The sequence below is a fragment of the Drosophila mojavensis genome, unplaced genomic scaffold (assembly GCF_018153725.1).
Source record: "Drosophila mojavensis isolate 15081-1352.22 unplaced genomic scaffold, ASM1815372v1 contig_74, whole genome shotgun sequence".
NCBI lineage: Eukaryota > Metazoa > Arthropoda > Insecta > Diptera > Drosophilidae > Drosophila > Drosophila mojavensis.
Window position 1 is genome coordinate 18,849,877 of NW_025318899.1, and position 16,034 is coordinate 18,865,910.

Below are 16,034 nucleotides of genomic sequence, written 5' to 3' on the forward strand. Positions count from 1 at the left end.
TAAATGGAGCGGCATAGATGTCAATGCGCTTCACAAGTCTCTGACCAAAGCAACAAACCCAAACAGTTACACTTCATTTTCGATTGAAATGAAATGGGTATATTGGTTTTGTGCAATGTCCGTCTTGCTATCCGTAAAAGTCTTGCCGTCCGTTAAAGCTAGAGACTTAAATTTGAGAAATCGAAATTGAATCGAGTGGTCAGATATTACCGATAAATAAGTATTCTGCAGTCGGTAACACCCAGTCCTACTTCTTTTTTTCCCTCCCATTTTTGTTGCTTTTTCATGTTATTTACAGTTTTTGCTTTCTGTGCAGCTTTTGCGGGCATAAACAAATGAAGAGTTTTAAAAAAATTGAGAGTGAATTTTGCTGTTGTTGCTTTTGTTATTTCTCAATTGGCAAACTAGTTTTCGTTTTATTAAATTTTTCGACTTTTTTGCCTTTGTTGCTTTGCATATTTTTCTTCAAGTGTCATTCGTTGCTGTGTGTTGTTGTTGTTGTTGTTTCTTACTTTCAAATGTCAAACGAAGTTGAAGGTGGCCCAGTCTGCATATATAGACGCAGATATTTTTATATTCATATGATTTATATTGAGTCATGTTTTCGATGCTGCCAAACGAATGACTTGGACAACGAACTTGACTCGGACAGCTTTTGAGCCGCACTTTGTCTATTCACTTTAACTTTGTGTGGGAATTAATTATGATAAACCAGTTAAAGTATACTATATACAAATTTGAATAGATTTGTTCAAAAGCAAAATGTTAAATTACCTTTAAATGGAAGGCTAAAATTGGCTGAATTGCGTAAAAAAATATTATTAAATATATATTTAATGATGAAAAAAAAAAGTGAATATAATATAATAGTAATATTATCATGTATTATTTTTAAATATCTATAAATACACTTTTTTTCCTGAAAGAATTAGTTTATATTTCAAAAAAAATAATAATAATATTTTAGTTAAATTAATTTATATATCAGAAATAAATAATAATAATATACAATATTAATTGGAATAATTCAATAATAGGGTTTTAGCAATATGGAATCATAGCAATTTAAATTAATTATTAATAAAAATTTAGCCTTTTAAAAAAAGTGAAAGATTGAATGTCTACCAAAGAATCTAAAAAATTAAACTATAATAATTTTTAAATTCTCTTTTTCTAATTAAAAAAAAAAATATATATATATTGTTGTCTATTATTTATTAGCAAAAAATATTAATAATTTTTTATTTAAATTATTATTAAATAAAATTGTGCAACATAACTTTCTCTGTATATTACAAGAAATACTTATCAAAACCGTACAGAAAATTATACAACAAAAATTTAAACTAGCCATTTTATAATAATCCATAAACACATTAAGTATACAAAATTTCAATTAGTTTGATTTGATTTGTCTTCCACAATCGCCAGAAAATTACTTAGCTGCATATCTAAAGTGCGGCTAATCCTTTTTTAATAGTTTAAACATAAATCTTTAATTATTTTCGTCTAATATGTTAAGCGCACGCATGGCTCGTTGCGAACGCCGGCTCTGCGATTCAATTTAATTAAAATGCAATGCACGATGAGCAAAACTCATTAACAAATGGCAAACAACGCCATAAACAATTTCGTGTCATAAACAAAATCGTGCCATACTCAAAATAGTTGCTGAAAAAATCCAAAGCAAAAAAAAAAAAAAAAAAAAAAAAAATGCTGAAGTGAAACTTAATGAAGCCTGAGAAAGTTGCAACAAGTGCCTGAGCCCAGCTGAGCGCAGCTCAAGTGACAATCAAATTTTTGACTTAAAACATTAAAGAAATATCAGCGCAAAAAAAAATGAGAGGGGAGGGGAGGGGAAATTGCAGCCAAGTAGCAAATAAATTGCAGCCAGCAACAAAAATGCGATAATTGCTAACAAATTTGTCGGACACAACAACGCATAGCAGGCATGCAACACAAACGCAACAAGAATAACATGTCTACGACGGTGACGGCGATGAAGACGGCGATGGCGATGGAGACGGCCTTAATGCATGTCCGTCTGACTCGTCGCGTTGATTGTTCATTTGCAGACATAAGCGCACAGCGTCCACTTGTTCTTTGGCTGCAACTCTGCATCTCTGTGCGCTGACCCAGTTTGTGGCAAGTGGAACACACAGCGCCACACAGCTCAGCATGTCGAGGTGGCCATAAATAGCCGGGCGATGATTTTCCAGAGACCACAGAGACGGCTCTTCCACTCAAGTTACTGGTTTTCTGCTCAAGTCTTTCTCAATGGGCGACTCAAGTTTGTTGCCTAAGTCTTTCGTTCTGAAAGAGAAACGACTTCAAGAGCAACAGCTCGTCTCTCGCAGCAAAACGAGTTCTGTTCATTGTTGTTGTTGTTGCTGTTGTTGTTGTTGCTTTGCTTTGCTTTTTGGGATGCTGCAGAACTTTCTTCCATTGATTCTAGCGGAACGCATATAAATAACAAATTAAGACTTTCTTTCTGCACAAGCCAGAGCCCCCTTCTAGACTCTATAGAAGCCGTCCGTTCGTGGTTTTGTCTCATCATCCATTGAATTGTTTGTTATTTATCTATCTAGAGGCGAGAGCTGGCTGGCCAGGTCTGGCCGTTCGCTTCGTTCCTAACCCAAATAATACGCTCTTTCACCTGGACTACCTGGTCGCTGTCTCTCTCTGTGTGTGTGTCTGTCTGTCTGTGCACCTTGTGTCATTTGCTGTTGTTCGCTTTGGTTTCGGCTGTAGCTTGAGCCCTTGTTGTTGGCTAAACAAGACAAGAGATTATCAGCAGCAGTCGCAGCTGCTCTTGGCCCAAACAATTTACATGCGTATCGTGCAGGGCTTCCCCGCACTTGGCTTTTTGGGCGGGCATCTTATATACTCGTATATATATCTCGTTTTTCTTCTCTTTTTCGATTATGCGCCTTTATCTGCGGCTTCATTAGTTTGACCCAATTTTCGATTTGTGCTGCGTTCTTTTTACTTTCTATTTTCTCTTAACGATCACTAGAATAATTTTGGTATTTTTTGATAGACGTCTTGTTAACATTTTGATTATAGTTTAATTTCAGATGAAGGCGTTTGCTGTTATTTTACTTTCATTGGGGAGAAAATAAAAACCTTTAAGTTCTTTTTTTATTGTTTCCGTATGGGAATTTAGTTTGACTTTCTTTGATTTGCTGGGGCGTTGGCTTTGGCGCTTCCGTTTTTTTTTTTTTTTCGTTTCTCTCCTTAACTATAGAGCTGCGAATGTTTGGCGTATGAAACTAGTTTATGGAAATAACGAGTAGAAAAGAGTCTAAGTAGACTAAGCAGGGATTTAAATATGATTGCCTTCATAACGAAATAAATCTGGCTAATGGGAATTGAAGCATAGCGAAAGTTTTAGTTTGTGATCTAATTTAAGGTTTTACATATATACTGAGTATTTATTATTATTGAATGTATGTATAACTTCTTCAATGTAATTCCATATGGAATATCAATATAAATATGAGTCTGGCTAATATATGAAACAAGACTGATTTTAGTAAATAATTAAAGCAACGGAACATGAACTCATTTTTGGATGACTAATAGGTCTACCAACAGAAAATTGGTGATGTCTTTTAACATTTTATTTTAGAATGCCCAATTATTATATATGTACTAATATAATACTAATTTTCTCAATTACAAAAAAAATCTTTCTGGTATTAATAGTTATGTATTTCTTATTTATTTTGCAGGTGAGCTTCTAAACTGGTTTAATTTAATATAAATATTAATTTATGTAAGTATATCATGCAATATTTATAACATGAAATGCACGGTACATAATTTCAATAAGACAAGACTTGCTTGAATATAAGATTAAGCTGAAACTAAATTTTGTGAAGTAGAAGATGCAATAATAATATCTATAGTATGCTATTTTAATAAGCAATAGTTAACAATAAAATAAAATAAACAAATCAAAATACAAAGCGGAATACAGCGGAAAGTAAACTTTGTAAAACATAATTCTAATCTCGCTTTATTTTAACATTTATATTTATAGTTTATACAAATAAATAAAAATTTAATGTAAAACTCTTTTACTTATACAAGTTAGTAATTAAAAAAAAAAATTCATTTATAATTTATAATTTCTGTTTCTTTTTAATAATGTATATAAAAAAAACAAAATTTAATGTCGAGTTCCTAAATATTTTAATACTTCTAATATTGCCTATGAGGCTTCTTTTGAATGTCTGAGACAAATTACGCACTTTTTTCTAGATAAGTATTTAGTTAATAAAATTAATTTAAATAATATAAATATATTCCACAATTCTGAAATATAAGTGTATGCTCAGAATGTCTATAATCTTTTTTGATTAGTAAAAATATATAGTATGATATATAATTGTTATAATTTATTTAATGTATAATGTATGTAATGTATGTATATTACAATCACAATTTCTCTAGCCTGAGTATTAACTCTAAGCCCTATTAGAGTACGCTCAAAGCTGCTTCTCATAAGTCATCTTCATATAAACTGCTATTGATTGACTTTAATACTTAAGCTGACTTCATCTTCTTCTGCTCTACTTATATAATACTATAATAAAACCAACCCCTTTGTGTTTTTGTGCTTAGCTCCGCTGTTGATTTTAGCTCGAATTGTTGAGGCTTCATATGTGCAAAACCTTTTTATTAGCTGCTTTGTTTCTAGCTGCAAGAATTTTGTCATTTTTGGGTCAATGTAATCGAAATGATTTACGCTCATTATGAAGTTTATTTAGTGGGTCAGGCGAATTTCAAACGAATTCTCCATAAACTTATAAATCTTGCGAAACAAACATATTTCTTCGATAAAAACTGACGAAGAAAGAGTTTTGAATAGAAAGTAGTAAAAGAAATACCATTAACATAAACTTTTGATATGAACCGAGACCGAACCGAACCACTTGGAGCTGTCAACAATAGCTTTTTGTTGAGATCGTAAACAGCTTAATTGACAAATGGGTTTAAGATTTTATGGCACTGCTAATTGGGTCAGGTAAGGTGCGAGGGGTTTTGAGTGGATCTAAAAATGCTAAAATATAGATGATAAAAAAAGTATTGATTGGCAAATTAATGACAGCATCATTAAGAATCAATATGAACGGATATATTTATATATACGAAATGTATATATGTGTATGTGCTGCCTGGCCATGGCCTATAAGAACCGTTAAGATGGCTACATTTGCAAACAGTTGACTTTGGGCCTGCGGTTCGTGCGGTGCTCAAGATGAAATCCGAGTCGAATATCTTTCTCTATCTGCTCAGCTTCTGCTGCCTCTGCTACTGCTGCCTCTGTGGTTTGGCTTCTGGCTATGCCTATGAGCCACCATTTCGTGGTTACGTCTATAACAAGCCAGCTCGGCAGCCGGCTCTGCTGGGGAATAGCTCTGCACCGCCGCCCGGCGCGCAAGGGGATTACATCGATGATCTAATCGAGCAGCAAAAGCAACAAATCTTGTCAAATGTGCTGGGCTCCAGTTCGGTCGCCGCCGCTGCCCTGCCCAGTGGCCAGACGGCCAGCCTCTCGCCATTTGACAGCGATGCCAAGGCCATTCGCGTCAATCGTTGCGCCAATTGCAGTGAGTATCCGAGAGAGCATCGCGTCGGTCTGTGCCTGCCTCTATCTGTGTGCTTCGATTGCTTGCAGCCTGCGGCGTGCCCAACGCCGATCGCATTGTGGGCGGCACTCAGGTGCGCACCAACAAGTATCCATGGATAGCTCAGATGATACGCGGTGCGCAGCTCTTCTGCGGCGGCACTTTGATCAACGATCGCTATGTGCTGACCGCTGCGCATTGTGTGCATGAGATGGACATGTCGGGCGTCTCGGTGCGCCTGCTCCAGCTGGATCGCAGCTCCACGCATCCGGGCATAACGCGCGCCGTGGCATTTGCCCATGCCCATGCGGGCTATGATCCGGTTAGCCTGGTGCATGACATTGCGCTGCTGCGCCTGGACGAGCCCGTGCCGCTGATGAAGCGTATGCGACCCGTCTGCCTGCCCACCAATCGATTTCAGTCGTTTGACTACCAAAAGGCCATTGTCGCCGGCTGGGGGCTGAGCGACGAGGGCGGCGTCACCTCGAGTGTGCTGCAGGAGACGACGGTGCCCATCATAACGAATGCCCAGTGCCGGGCCACCTCCTACAAGACCATGATCGTGGACACGATGCTATGTGCCGGCTACGTGCAGACAGGTGGTCGGGATGCCTGCCAGGTGGGCTGAAAAGCTAAGCACCCACAGGGCCTAGCTTCTGATTTGACTTGAATTTCGTTTTATCTTGCATCCATCTCCATTCAATCTCTTGCCTTGCAGGGCGACAGCGGCGGTCCACTCATTGTGCCGGATCGCATTTTCCGTTTAGCTGGCGTCGTTTCCTTCGGCTACGGCTGTGCCAAGCCAAATGCTCCTGGGGTCTACACAAGAGTCAGCAGATACCTGGACTGGATTGCTGCGAATACCAGAGATTCCTGTTATTGTAGTAAATGAATGAATTGAATCGTTTATATATGTAATTTCACTTTATGTTAAAATAATAAAATTATTCTTATTGAGATTTTAAATATTAGAAAAATGAGATCAAATTTTAATTGCTTTAAGTTAATATAATAAAATTATGGCAAAGTTTTAAGTTTTTTCTTTCTTGAGATTTTAAATATTCTAAAATTGAGATAAAATTTTAATTGCTTTTGATTTAATTATATCATGCTCTGGCATGCATAGAAATTTTTCCTAGATTAAACTTTTTTTTTCAAGTCTCTCCCAATCTCAGCTAACTCTTTTATTCATTTTATTTATAATACATTCGAAAGTACTTTAAAGTAATTTAAACTTTTCCCTACATAAATATACAATCATGGAAATTATTCACGTTCATCCTTAACCTTAACCCTGGGCACTTGCTCGCACTACGGCAAAAGTTTGCCAATGCAAATTTTCTTTTTGGCCAACAGCAGCACCCCCAACTGGGTTAGCAGAAAATACTTTCATAAAGTAATTTCTGTGCAAATATTTTTTTTTCGTATATTTTTTTATTATTTACCTTCTTTTTTGTTAGTGATGGAAACAGGTTATCATCGTTGGTTATTTCGACAAGTCAATGGGGTATACCTGCTGGCCTTTCACTTTTTCGTACATACGCTGAAAAATCAATGAGGCTGAAAAACTTGGCGAAAAAATATGCAGTTAGGCCGTGACGGACCATTTTTGGCATTGTCATCGCTGGGCAACAGAATGGAAGCCAAGGACAGCGCCGCAACTCGAAGCGGGGAATCGCTGACACATTGTTATCAGTTGTCGGCGCAGGTTTTCGCGTCGATCGGGGCCAGTTGACAAAAGTTTATCTCTATCCCAATGGGGAGGAGTTCATGGCATGCCCAGGCCCAGTCCAGGCCCAGCCATGCCATGGCAGTGTCGCGCTGCAGCGATTTAATGGATTTTCAAGTTATTTCTGGTATTTTGTTGTAGTTCGCCGCAATTGCAGCAGCAGCAGCAACAACTGCAGCAACTGCAACTGCAACTGCAACTGCAACTGCAGCGCAAACAAAGATATCTCGCAAACTCGTTTCTTGCCTGCGGCCAAAGAAAATGCCGCATAATTGTCGACGTCGCGACGTAAGTCGATGCCGTCGGTAAATGGGTAAGGGGAGCGCGCAGCGAGAGGGAGAGAGTGTGAGAGGAGATAGGAGACTTCGAGGGGATTGCTGACCAAATCGACAATGTTGTCAATGCAGCCGCTTTGGCATTTGATTTTATTTTTAACTAGACTGCAAATGAGCCAAGGCATTGCAAGTACTAGTCGCACAGAGTGGGGCGGGGTGGGGCAAGGCGGTGCAGAGCTAGTTGAGGGCATTGAAATAGGCGCACTACAGATTTAGCACTGCAATTAACATTTTTATCTGGAACTCTGCTGAGCAAAAAAGTATTATAAATGCATTATCAGAGTTTTTATTTCGATATGTGTATTTAATGTATTTTTTATGTTTTTTTTTTTTTTTACTATATCTTTTAATAAATAATTTCTCTAATATAATCAAAAATCAAAAATATTTGCTGTTATTCAAGCTCAATTTTTTTTTTATGTCAATTTTTTTTTACCTATATATTTATTTATAAAAATATGTATATTTTTTAGAGTATGAATAATGCAAATAATAATAATACAGATTTATATATCCTACCAAATGGATGTATATCTGCCTAGCCTATGTTGATGCTTAAGCTTAACATATATTCAAAATTATTGTATAAAATCTTAAATATTTATATTTCGTCACTGGAATATTCTTATATTTTAAATATGCGAGTGATTTCTGCTTGGTATATTGAGTGTGGGTCTCGAGAGCTATCCAAGGCTCAGAAATTCTCACGCTTCAGCTCACGTATATAAATGATTCAAAAGGAAAACCAATTATAAGCAACTTAAGATATATAAGAAGTAATATTATTTATACATATGTACTCAGATATTCACACAAGTGCATTTCCTTAAAAGAGAGTGTCCCCCTCTCCATTTGGTAAAAATGGAAGCTAGGATGGGCACGTCCTATATTCTCAACTTTGAACTTATTACCCCAAGGCGCTCAGATGCAGCCCCTTCTGCGCAGCGCCCAATTGAATCGTTCAATGGCTTTGACTACAGATTGCAATTCACGCTGGATATTCGCGCTCTCCACGATCAGCTCCACACAGTGTTCCCAGTTGCCGCTCGCTAGCCGCAAGCTGTATGGGACCAGGGAGCCAAAGATGCGATTGATGGGATGCAGAAAGCCGAGTTTCTGATTCACCTTGTGTCGCAGCAGCTTGAAGGAGCTGCACCATTCGATGCTTTGTTCGAGCAGGCGACAGAGCGCGCGACAGGGCGTGCAGGGGCTGCTGCTGAAGCTGGAACTGGAACTGGAGCTGGAGAGCCGCGTGACGGTGGCCAAGTGGGGTCGTCCCTGCTGCAGTCGCGTCTTGGCCAGCATGAGCCGTGCTCTGGACGTTTGCGTCTCCAGCTGGAGCTGCAAACCTATCCGATCCTCGATTAGTTGCAGCATGTGCAGGTGCAGGATATCCATTAGGCAGCCCGTCTCCTCGTCAATCGTTCTCGTCCTCGCGGTCGGCGTCGTCGCCGTCGTCTCATTATTCTCTGTTTTCTGCTTTGCTTGTTGTTTGCTTTGCTTCTTCTTTTTGCCCATGTCAATTCGTGAATTCGCTTCGATGTATTGCTCCCAATCGTCGTAGCTGTGTTCACTGTACTGCGATCCTTTGGCAGTAAGCTGTTCTCTATACTTATCCCAGTCACTTGCTTAAATCGGATTTAATTTCGTTAAAAATTGAATACATTTATTTAAATTTTGAGTAAAATCTCGAAGCTTGAAAATATATGTAAATTTGGTAGAGTTTAATTTTTGTTAATAATATTGTTGAATAATAATAAAGACTCTAATATCAAAGAATTTAATAGTTTAATTATTTTGGACATTCTTGGAAAACAATAGGCTTTTTTTTATTATTAACAAAAAGCTATATAAATGTAATAAATAAAAAATAGTTAGTTCATGTAATAACTTTTAAGCGAATAGCTCGCCTTCTTAATACAAAATGCTGCAAAACTTTATAAAAACTTTATTAATGATATAAAATCATATCTCATTAAGATCTTTGGAATTATAAATATCTGATGGGGTATATAAAAATTATAAAGCAGAAGACTTTTTTACTTATATTTCAGGAGACATTTCTTTTTCTTTTTTTTTTTTAGACTTTATTTAAAATAATTAGCGTTTCATTACAACAAGAAAGTTTAAAAGTTTGTCTAATAAATTTCATGTATTAATTATTAATTTATAGTCAAACTAAACTTCTCTTTACCAAAAGTATTTAAATGGCTAAAGAACATATCTAAAAAAAAAAAAAAAATATTTGAAACATTTATGGTAAACAAGAAATGGACCAGATTCTTTAATGATATTGGCAGCTTAAATTGAAATCTTAAATTGGAATAAACGCGTTAAAATGTGTAATTAAATTTAAATTCAATTTAAAACAGAAAAAAGAGTAGGTGTTAGACTTTGATTTCAGTTAATTAAAAAGAATGTAGAAATTTTCGAGTTGTTCCCAAAAAAGCGTTTTATACGTTTTAGACAATTTTGACTACTTTGCTGATGTCATATTAGCTAAAGATTTTTGCAGGTCAGGGCAAAAAACTAAAGCCTGAAAAAGCTTACTGAATTTTTTAAAATTATTAAATTGTGTTTAAATTGACTATTCTCATGCAAAATTGAATTCAAAATAAAAAAAATGTAAAAAAAAAATTAAGTAAGAAAGCTAAACTGCTCATTTAAGAGATCCCCTAAACATTCAGAGTCGAAAGATATATTAAACAAAAAATAATAAAGTAAGAAATCTCTAGACCTAACTGCTCATCTAAGAGTTTCCCTAAAACATTCAAAGAGCCGATGTAATTTAGTTCATCTGTTCGTCTTTATAAACGGAGAAATTTTTGAAATTCTAATTCTATTAAAATACGCAGTATGAATTTATTATAATTATATTATTATACTTCATAATTAATGCCATTTCCTTACTATCAATAGCAATCGATAATTTGATTCAGTTCATTGTTTAAATGTGTTTTTGTTTAGTCTTTCATACTAGAAGAGCTATTGGTTTATCATGCCCATATAAATCTTAGATTCTGCTATATATACTACACACGTCTATAGTTCACCTGAAATGCTAAAAATTCAAAGCACTTTTTGTTAAACTGGTTCTTCGTTTGTTCGTGTGACCCTCATCTCTGGCAGATTTGTTGCTTGTGCAGTTTTTTATTAGATTTTTTTTTCTGAGTTTTGGATTATTTCTTTTTTGGTAGGCGTCTCTGGGCCACGCTTCGTTTGGCATTTTAGCATATTTCTCACATAAATCGCCGGCGAGTTGGGTAGAGAAATTTTCACGCCTTGCTGACCATTGGCCAAGACGCCAAGGCGAAGGCCTGCTCTTTAATCAAAATTGTGAACAAAACTTATGCCAAATAGTGCTTAATGCAACGTTCGCTCTCCCACTCTCTCTCTCTTTCCTTATGTTGCTCTCTCTCTCTCTCTGTCAATGTCTATTGCTTCTGGCAAAACCGCAAACATTTTAATAAATTGCCAGTTATTAGTTGACGGCAGCAGGAAAAAGTGCAATTAAAATGCATTCGCGAATAAGGTGAACGGGGAACGGAAGTTTGAGGCAAAACAAATTATCATTAACATTGGCTTGGTGCGAAAGAGACAAAGCGTTGCGGGCCAAAAGGAGAGCAAAAACTTAGCGAGTTAGTTTCCCATAATTTGCGTAAAGCTGCGCACATAATGAGCAGCAGGGCAGGGGGAGAGAGTGAGACAGGGGGAGAGAGCAGGTAGAAAGGGGAGCGTTGAGTGGAGAGAAGGAAGTGGCAGGTGTGGAGAGTTTGCTATGCGCTGGTCAATTGCATAGTGCAAATGGTGTGAAATTTTTGCACCGCGTCGGCAAAGCAGTTGTAAAAGCAGTGCAGCAGCTGTTGCTTTTAAGCGTTAGGTGGCTTTGAGCATAGGTGGTGAGAGCGAGAGGGGTAGATAGTGCTGCTGCTACTGCTGCATTGTTTTAAACCGCACTTAGTTTTTGTTATTATTATTGCTGTTGTTGAAATTTGCATAAATTGTTTTAATTAAGGCATTTAAAGCATATTTTGCTAAGTGGCTTTTTAGCTGGGCAAGCATTCAACTTGCTAATGAAATTAAAAAGGAAGTGAAATGCACAAATACACACACTTATATTATTAAATATGCATATGTGTGTGTGTGTGTTAGCAAAGCACTTCATATCGTTTTTAAATGCATAGAGAGATTTTTGAATTGCAATTTTGATTTAAATTTGGTTTCCTATTAAATTTAAGAACTTAAGTTTTGTGTATTTAAATGGACATTTGATATGTAATCAATATATAATCAATATATAATAAATAAATATAATATAGTTACATCGTTTTTAGGCCTAGGCTGAAAATTATGGCTACATATTTTCAAGTCAATGCTTTTTACTTTAATAATGCATATAGGAAAGAAATATTTCTTTCATAATTTTCAAGCAATTATTATTATTATTATTTTTTTTTTTTAATTAAATGCTATTCAGTTAAAAAAGGAAGGATTCGTCGTAATTGGTTTTTATAGTTTAAGAGATAGATAGCATTACATATTATTATTACTATTTTATCATATGTATGTAACCTTTCATATAATGGATAATTTATATACATTGTATGTATGTATTTCTTAGCATTATTAATATTTTATCATATGTATATAATCATTCATACTAGAGATAATCTCTATATGTAGCTCATAATTATCTTATATATCATATAGATATTTCTTAGCATGATTGTTACTTTATCATATTATAATTATCTGATATCATTTATATCATGTATATCATTTCATATTTGCTGCCTTATCACTCTCTATATCTCCAAAATTCCCTTTGAAATATAAAGTTACAACATTTTTGAGAGCCATTGCAATTCTGGCGAAATTTACACGTTTCCCTTTTTGGTTCCTTTGCGTGGCTCATCTGGCTAATGGCGCTCCATGGCACAGTTGACAGGCTGCAACAGTTTTTTTATGGCTTTTTTTGGTTTTCGTAGTTGTTGTTGTTGCTTATTTTATTTCATTTTTTTGTCGTTGCTGTCTGCCTCACTGTCAACAGAGCTGAACAATTTTTATTTATGCGCTTTTGTAGCGCCAAAATTCTTGACGGCAGCCGTCAGTCAACACGGTTAGATTGCCAGGCAGACGTGGCCAGAGACGTAGCTGGGCATGTGGACAGTTGTTGTTGTTGTTGTTGCTGGAGACAGGAGAGACAGACAGACAGACAGAGCTAGCTAGCTGGCAATATGGCGGCAGAGGCCGTTGCTGCAATGGAAAGCAAACAAACTGTAAACTGGGGAACGCCACTCAAAGTCGCGGGGCTTCCTGGCTGACACAGTTCGGGCGCCCAAGAAAGATGCATTGGCCAACACAGTTGGCTGACGAGAGCGTCTATCGGAAGCCTTTTGCTTGCCAACTCTAATTGAAGTCGATTGCATAGCTTGCAGCTACTTTTTCTCTTATTGTTGCTGCTGCTGTTGTTGTTGTTGTTGTTGTTATTTAATGCTGCAACTAACTTTGACATTATGCGCCACAAATTGTGGCAATTTAAGCCCAATTTAAGTCGCTACAACAGCAAATATTTCACAGCTCTAGAAATGTGAGGCCAATGAAGCGAATCAGATCCGTTTTTCTGCACTCTCTCGCATCTTTCTCTCGCTAATCCCCACGTTTCAAGCGTGTCTGCCACATTCGTTCGTCTAAAGGTAACAATTTATATAATGAAACTGATTTCAAATTTGTGATGTACGGGGCCGGGCCGAGCCGGGCCGCAAGCGCGAGCTCAGCTTCGTAATTACCGGGCACAGCCTTAGTTAGCTTCAGTCTCAGTCGCAGCGTCAGTCTCAGCCCCAAACTTGGCCAAAACAACAGTTATAAAAGAGGCGTCCAGAAAAGTCAAAAAAAAAAGAAATATAAAAGACAACATGCCTGAATGATGCAGCGTGAACCACAACGAAGCTTAAATACACTGCTCATAATTGGCTTATAAATATTAGCTATGAATGTAGATGTAAACCAAAAGTTAAATATTTCTATGAAAAATAAATTAAATGCATTAAAATTATACTCTTAAAACTTTCCTAAAATTTATTATGCCCATTGGCTCTTGGTAATATTAAGAATTAAACTATGAAGTTGAATTATAAGAATTTTGAATTTTAATTATCCTTTTTTCGTCGAGTTGTTTTAAACTATTTAATTAATTTAGTTTGTTTGCTAACATGAAATTATATTTATACGTATATTTGTACGTATACGTATGCGTATTATTTTTATTATTATTACTTATTTTTAGCAAAAATAATATTTAATATAGTTAAATTATTAAATCAATTGATAATTGAAAATTGTACACAAAATTAAGATTAAATAAAAATTATTTATGATGAAAATGTTAAAAAAATATAACTACAGCTACATACAAATATTTAAATTATTTTAGGAAATTTTTTGTGTTTTTTAATGTGGCTCATTAGTTAATTTTATGATAAAATATTAATGAAAACCATTATCTGCATATATGTATTTCTATTTATATTTAATCTTATAGTTTTAATAAAATGGAAAACTAATAATTATATTATAAAAATATATATTGAAAAAAAAAAACATTTTTTTTTTAAATTTATTAAGTTTATATTAGTTATAGAACAAATATATATATTTCTTAAATTTTTTACAAATTAGGCAATATTATCTCTACACATTTTTTTTTCTCTCGCATTGATTTGACATGCCCACGTTAGGGTATTCAAAATTGAGTGAAGTGATCGAAACAAGTTTAAGAACTGCACGGACTGGTGGTGTCAGTGGTGCTGGTGCTGGTCACCTGTTTGGCCGGCTCGTTGGGATGCGTTATTTCGATGGCCATGCCGAAATGTATTTGTGCCATTGGCAGCTGCAGCAGCACCAGCAGCAGCAGCCGAGGAAGAAGAAGAAGAACCGCAACATAATTTGGCAACTTGGCAACTTTCTTGCAGCAACGCGCTGCAACTTCGAGGGGGGTTAGAAAAAAACCCGTTGCTTAAAAAATCCAAAACCAAAGACAACATAAAAAAAATCATCTGTTGAATCGCGCATCTTCGGCCCAACCCACCTGACTGACTGGGCAAGTTTTCGTGTGGGAGTCGCTTGCCACATTTTGCGGTTACTTTGAAAAATCTTTGGAATTTATTTTGTTGTATTTTTTCCTTAATTCTTTCTTTTTGTTTGATAAAAAAGAAAGTTGACATAAATTGTAAGCCTGAAGTGTGCTTTTTTTGCTGCTGTTTTTGTTGTTGTTGGGTTTTTTTTGCACTCGCCCAGTTGAAGTTGCGGTAGCAACAAAAGTTTGCCAGTTTCTGTCTCGTTGTTGTTGTTGTCTTGTGTCGTGTGCAGGAAGGAAATAGTTTTGGCTGAAGGCTGCTGCGGCCCGAGCTGAAGAGACAACGAGGGGGAGAGAGAGAGAGAAAGATGCCAAAAGAGTTTTTAACTGGGAACAGTTTTTTTTCCTGTTTGTTTTTTGGCAACTTATTGTGGGATTTCGGTGTCGAAATGAAATGCATTTGAAAGTTTTTGTGAAGCAAGTTAATCGCCTGTAAGTCTGTCCGTCTGTCTATCTGTCTTTCTGGTTATGGCTAAACTCATGGATAGTTTGAAATCAAAAGCAATTTGATGATTGAATTTGTATTTTGACTATGAAAAGCATTATTAGTAAATGGAGATACAAAAGACGCCTGCACAGCAGCTCCACTGGAGTCAATTAATTAAAACGGTTTTCAGCATAAAAGAAACATTTTGCATAGCTGAAAGTAAATTTAAAATTTAAATTTTATATTTGATGTATTATTTATATGAAATTATATTTGAAAGACTTTCTAAACATAGTAAATGTAATCAAATGATAATTTATTAATATTTGTAATGTAAGTTTAACTGCTTATTTACTTTGAATATTGTTATTTATATATTAATAATCAATATATATATATATTTTTTTTATACCCTGTTTTTTTTTTTATATTTGTCTTGAGCTTTTATGTATTAATATTTGAAATTTAGTTTTGTTCTACTGTTATTTAAATTAATTCTTTTCAATTAACTGTTTAATGTTTTGCATAGTTCTTTATTTTTTCTCTTTTGTGATTTACTTTCTTTTATTAAAATTTGTAATTTATATTTCTTTATTTTTTGTGTATTGTAATTTATTTAATTATTACTAATCTTGTTTATATATTTTTATATTTTTATACAGATAATTAGTTTAATATTTTTATTATTTTTAAATTATTTTAATTCTGTTAATTTAATTTAATTTAATTTATTAATTTATATTATTTGTTCTTTATTTGTTTCCTTTTACAG

At 35.3% G+C, this 16,034-nt stretch overlaps 2 protein-coding genes across 2 annotated transcripts; one reads left to right on the forward strand and one right to left on the reverse strand.

The window, feature by feature from the left end:
• The first annotated feature begins 5,214 nt into the window (after nt 1-5,214).
• LOC6582949 (trypsin-1) lies at nt 5,215-6,528 on the forward strand. Its single transcript, XM_002008594.3, has 3 exons — nt 5,215-5,618; nt 5,687-6,255; nt 6,355-6,528. The coding sequence occupies exons 1-3, from the start codon at nt 5,267-5,269 to the stop codon at nt 6,526-6,528; spliced, it is 1,095 nt and encodes a 364-aa protein (XP_002008630.1). The 5' UTR covers nt 5,215-5,266.
• Nucleotides 6,529-8,460: 1,932 nt separating this feature from the next.
• Nucleotides 8,461-9,423, reverse strand: LOC6582950. The gene has a single exon (XM_002008595.4). The coding sequence runs from the start codon at nt 9,216-9,218 to the stop codon at nt 8,622-8,624; it is 597 nt and encodes a 198-aa protein (XP_002008631.1). The 5' UTR covers nt 9,219-9,423; the 3' UTR covers nt 8,461-8,621.
• Nucleotides 9,424-16,034: the final 6,611 nt, after the last annotated feature.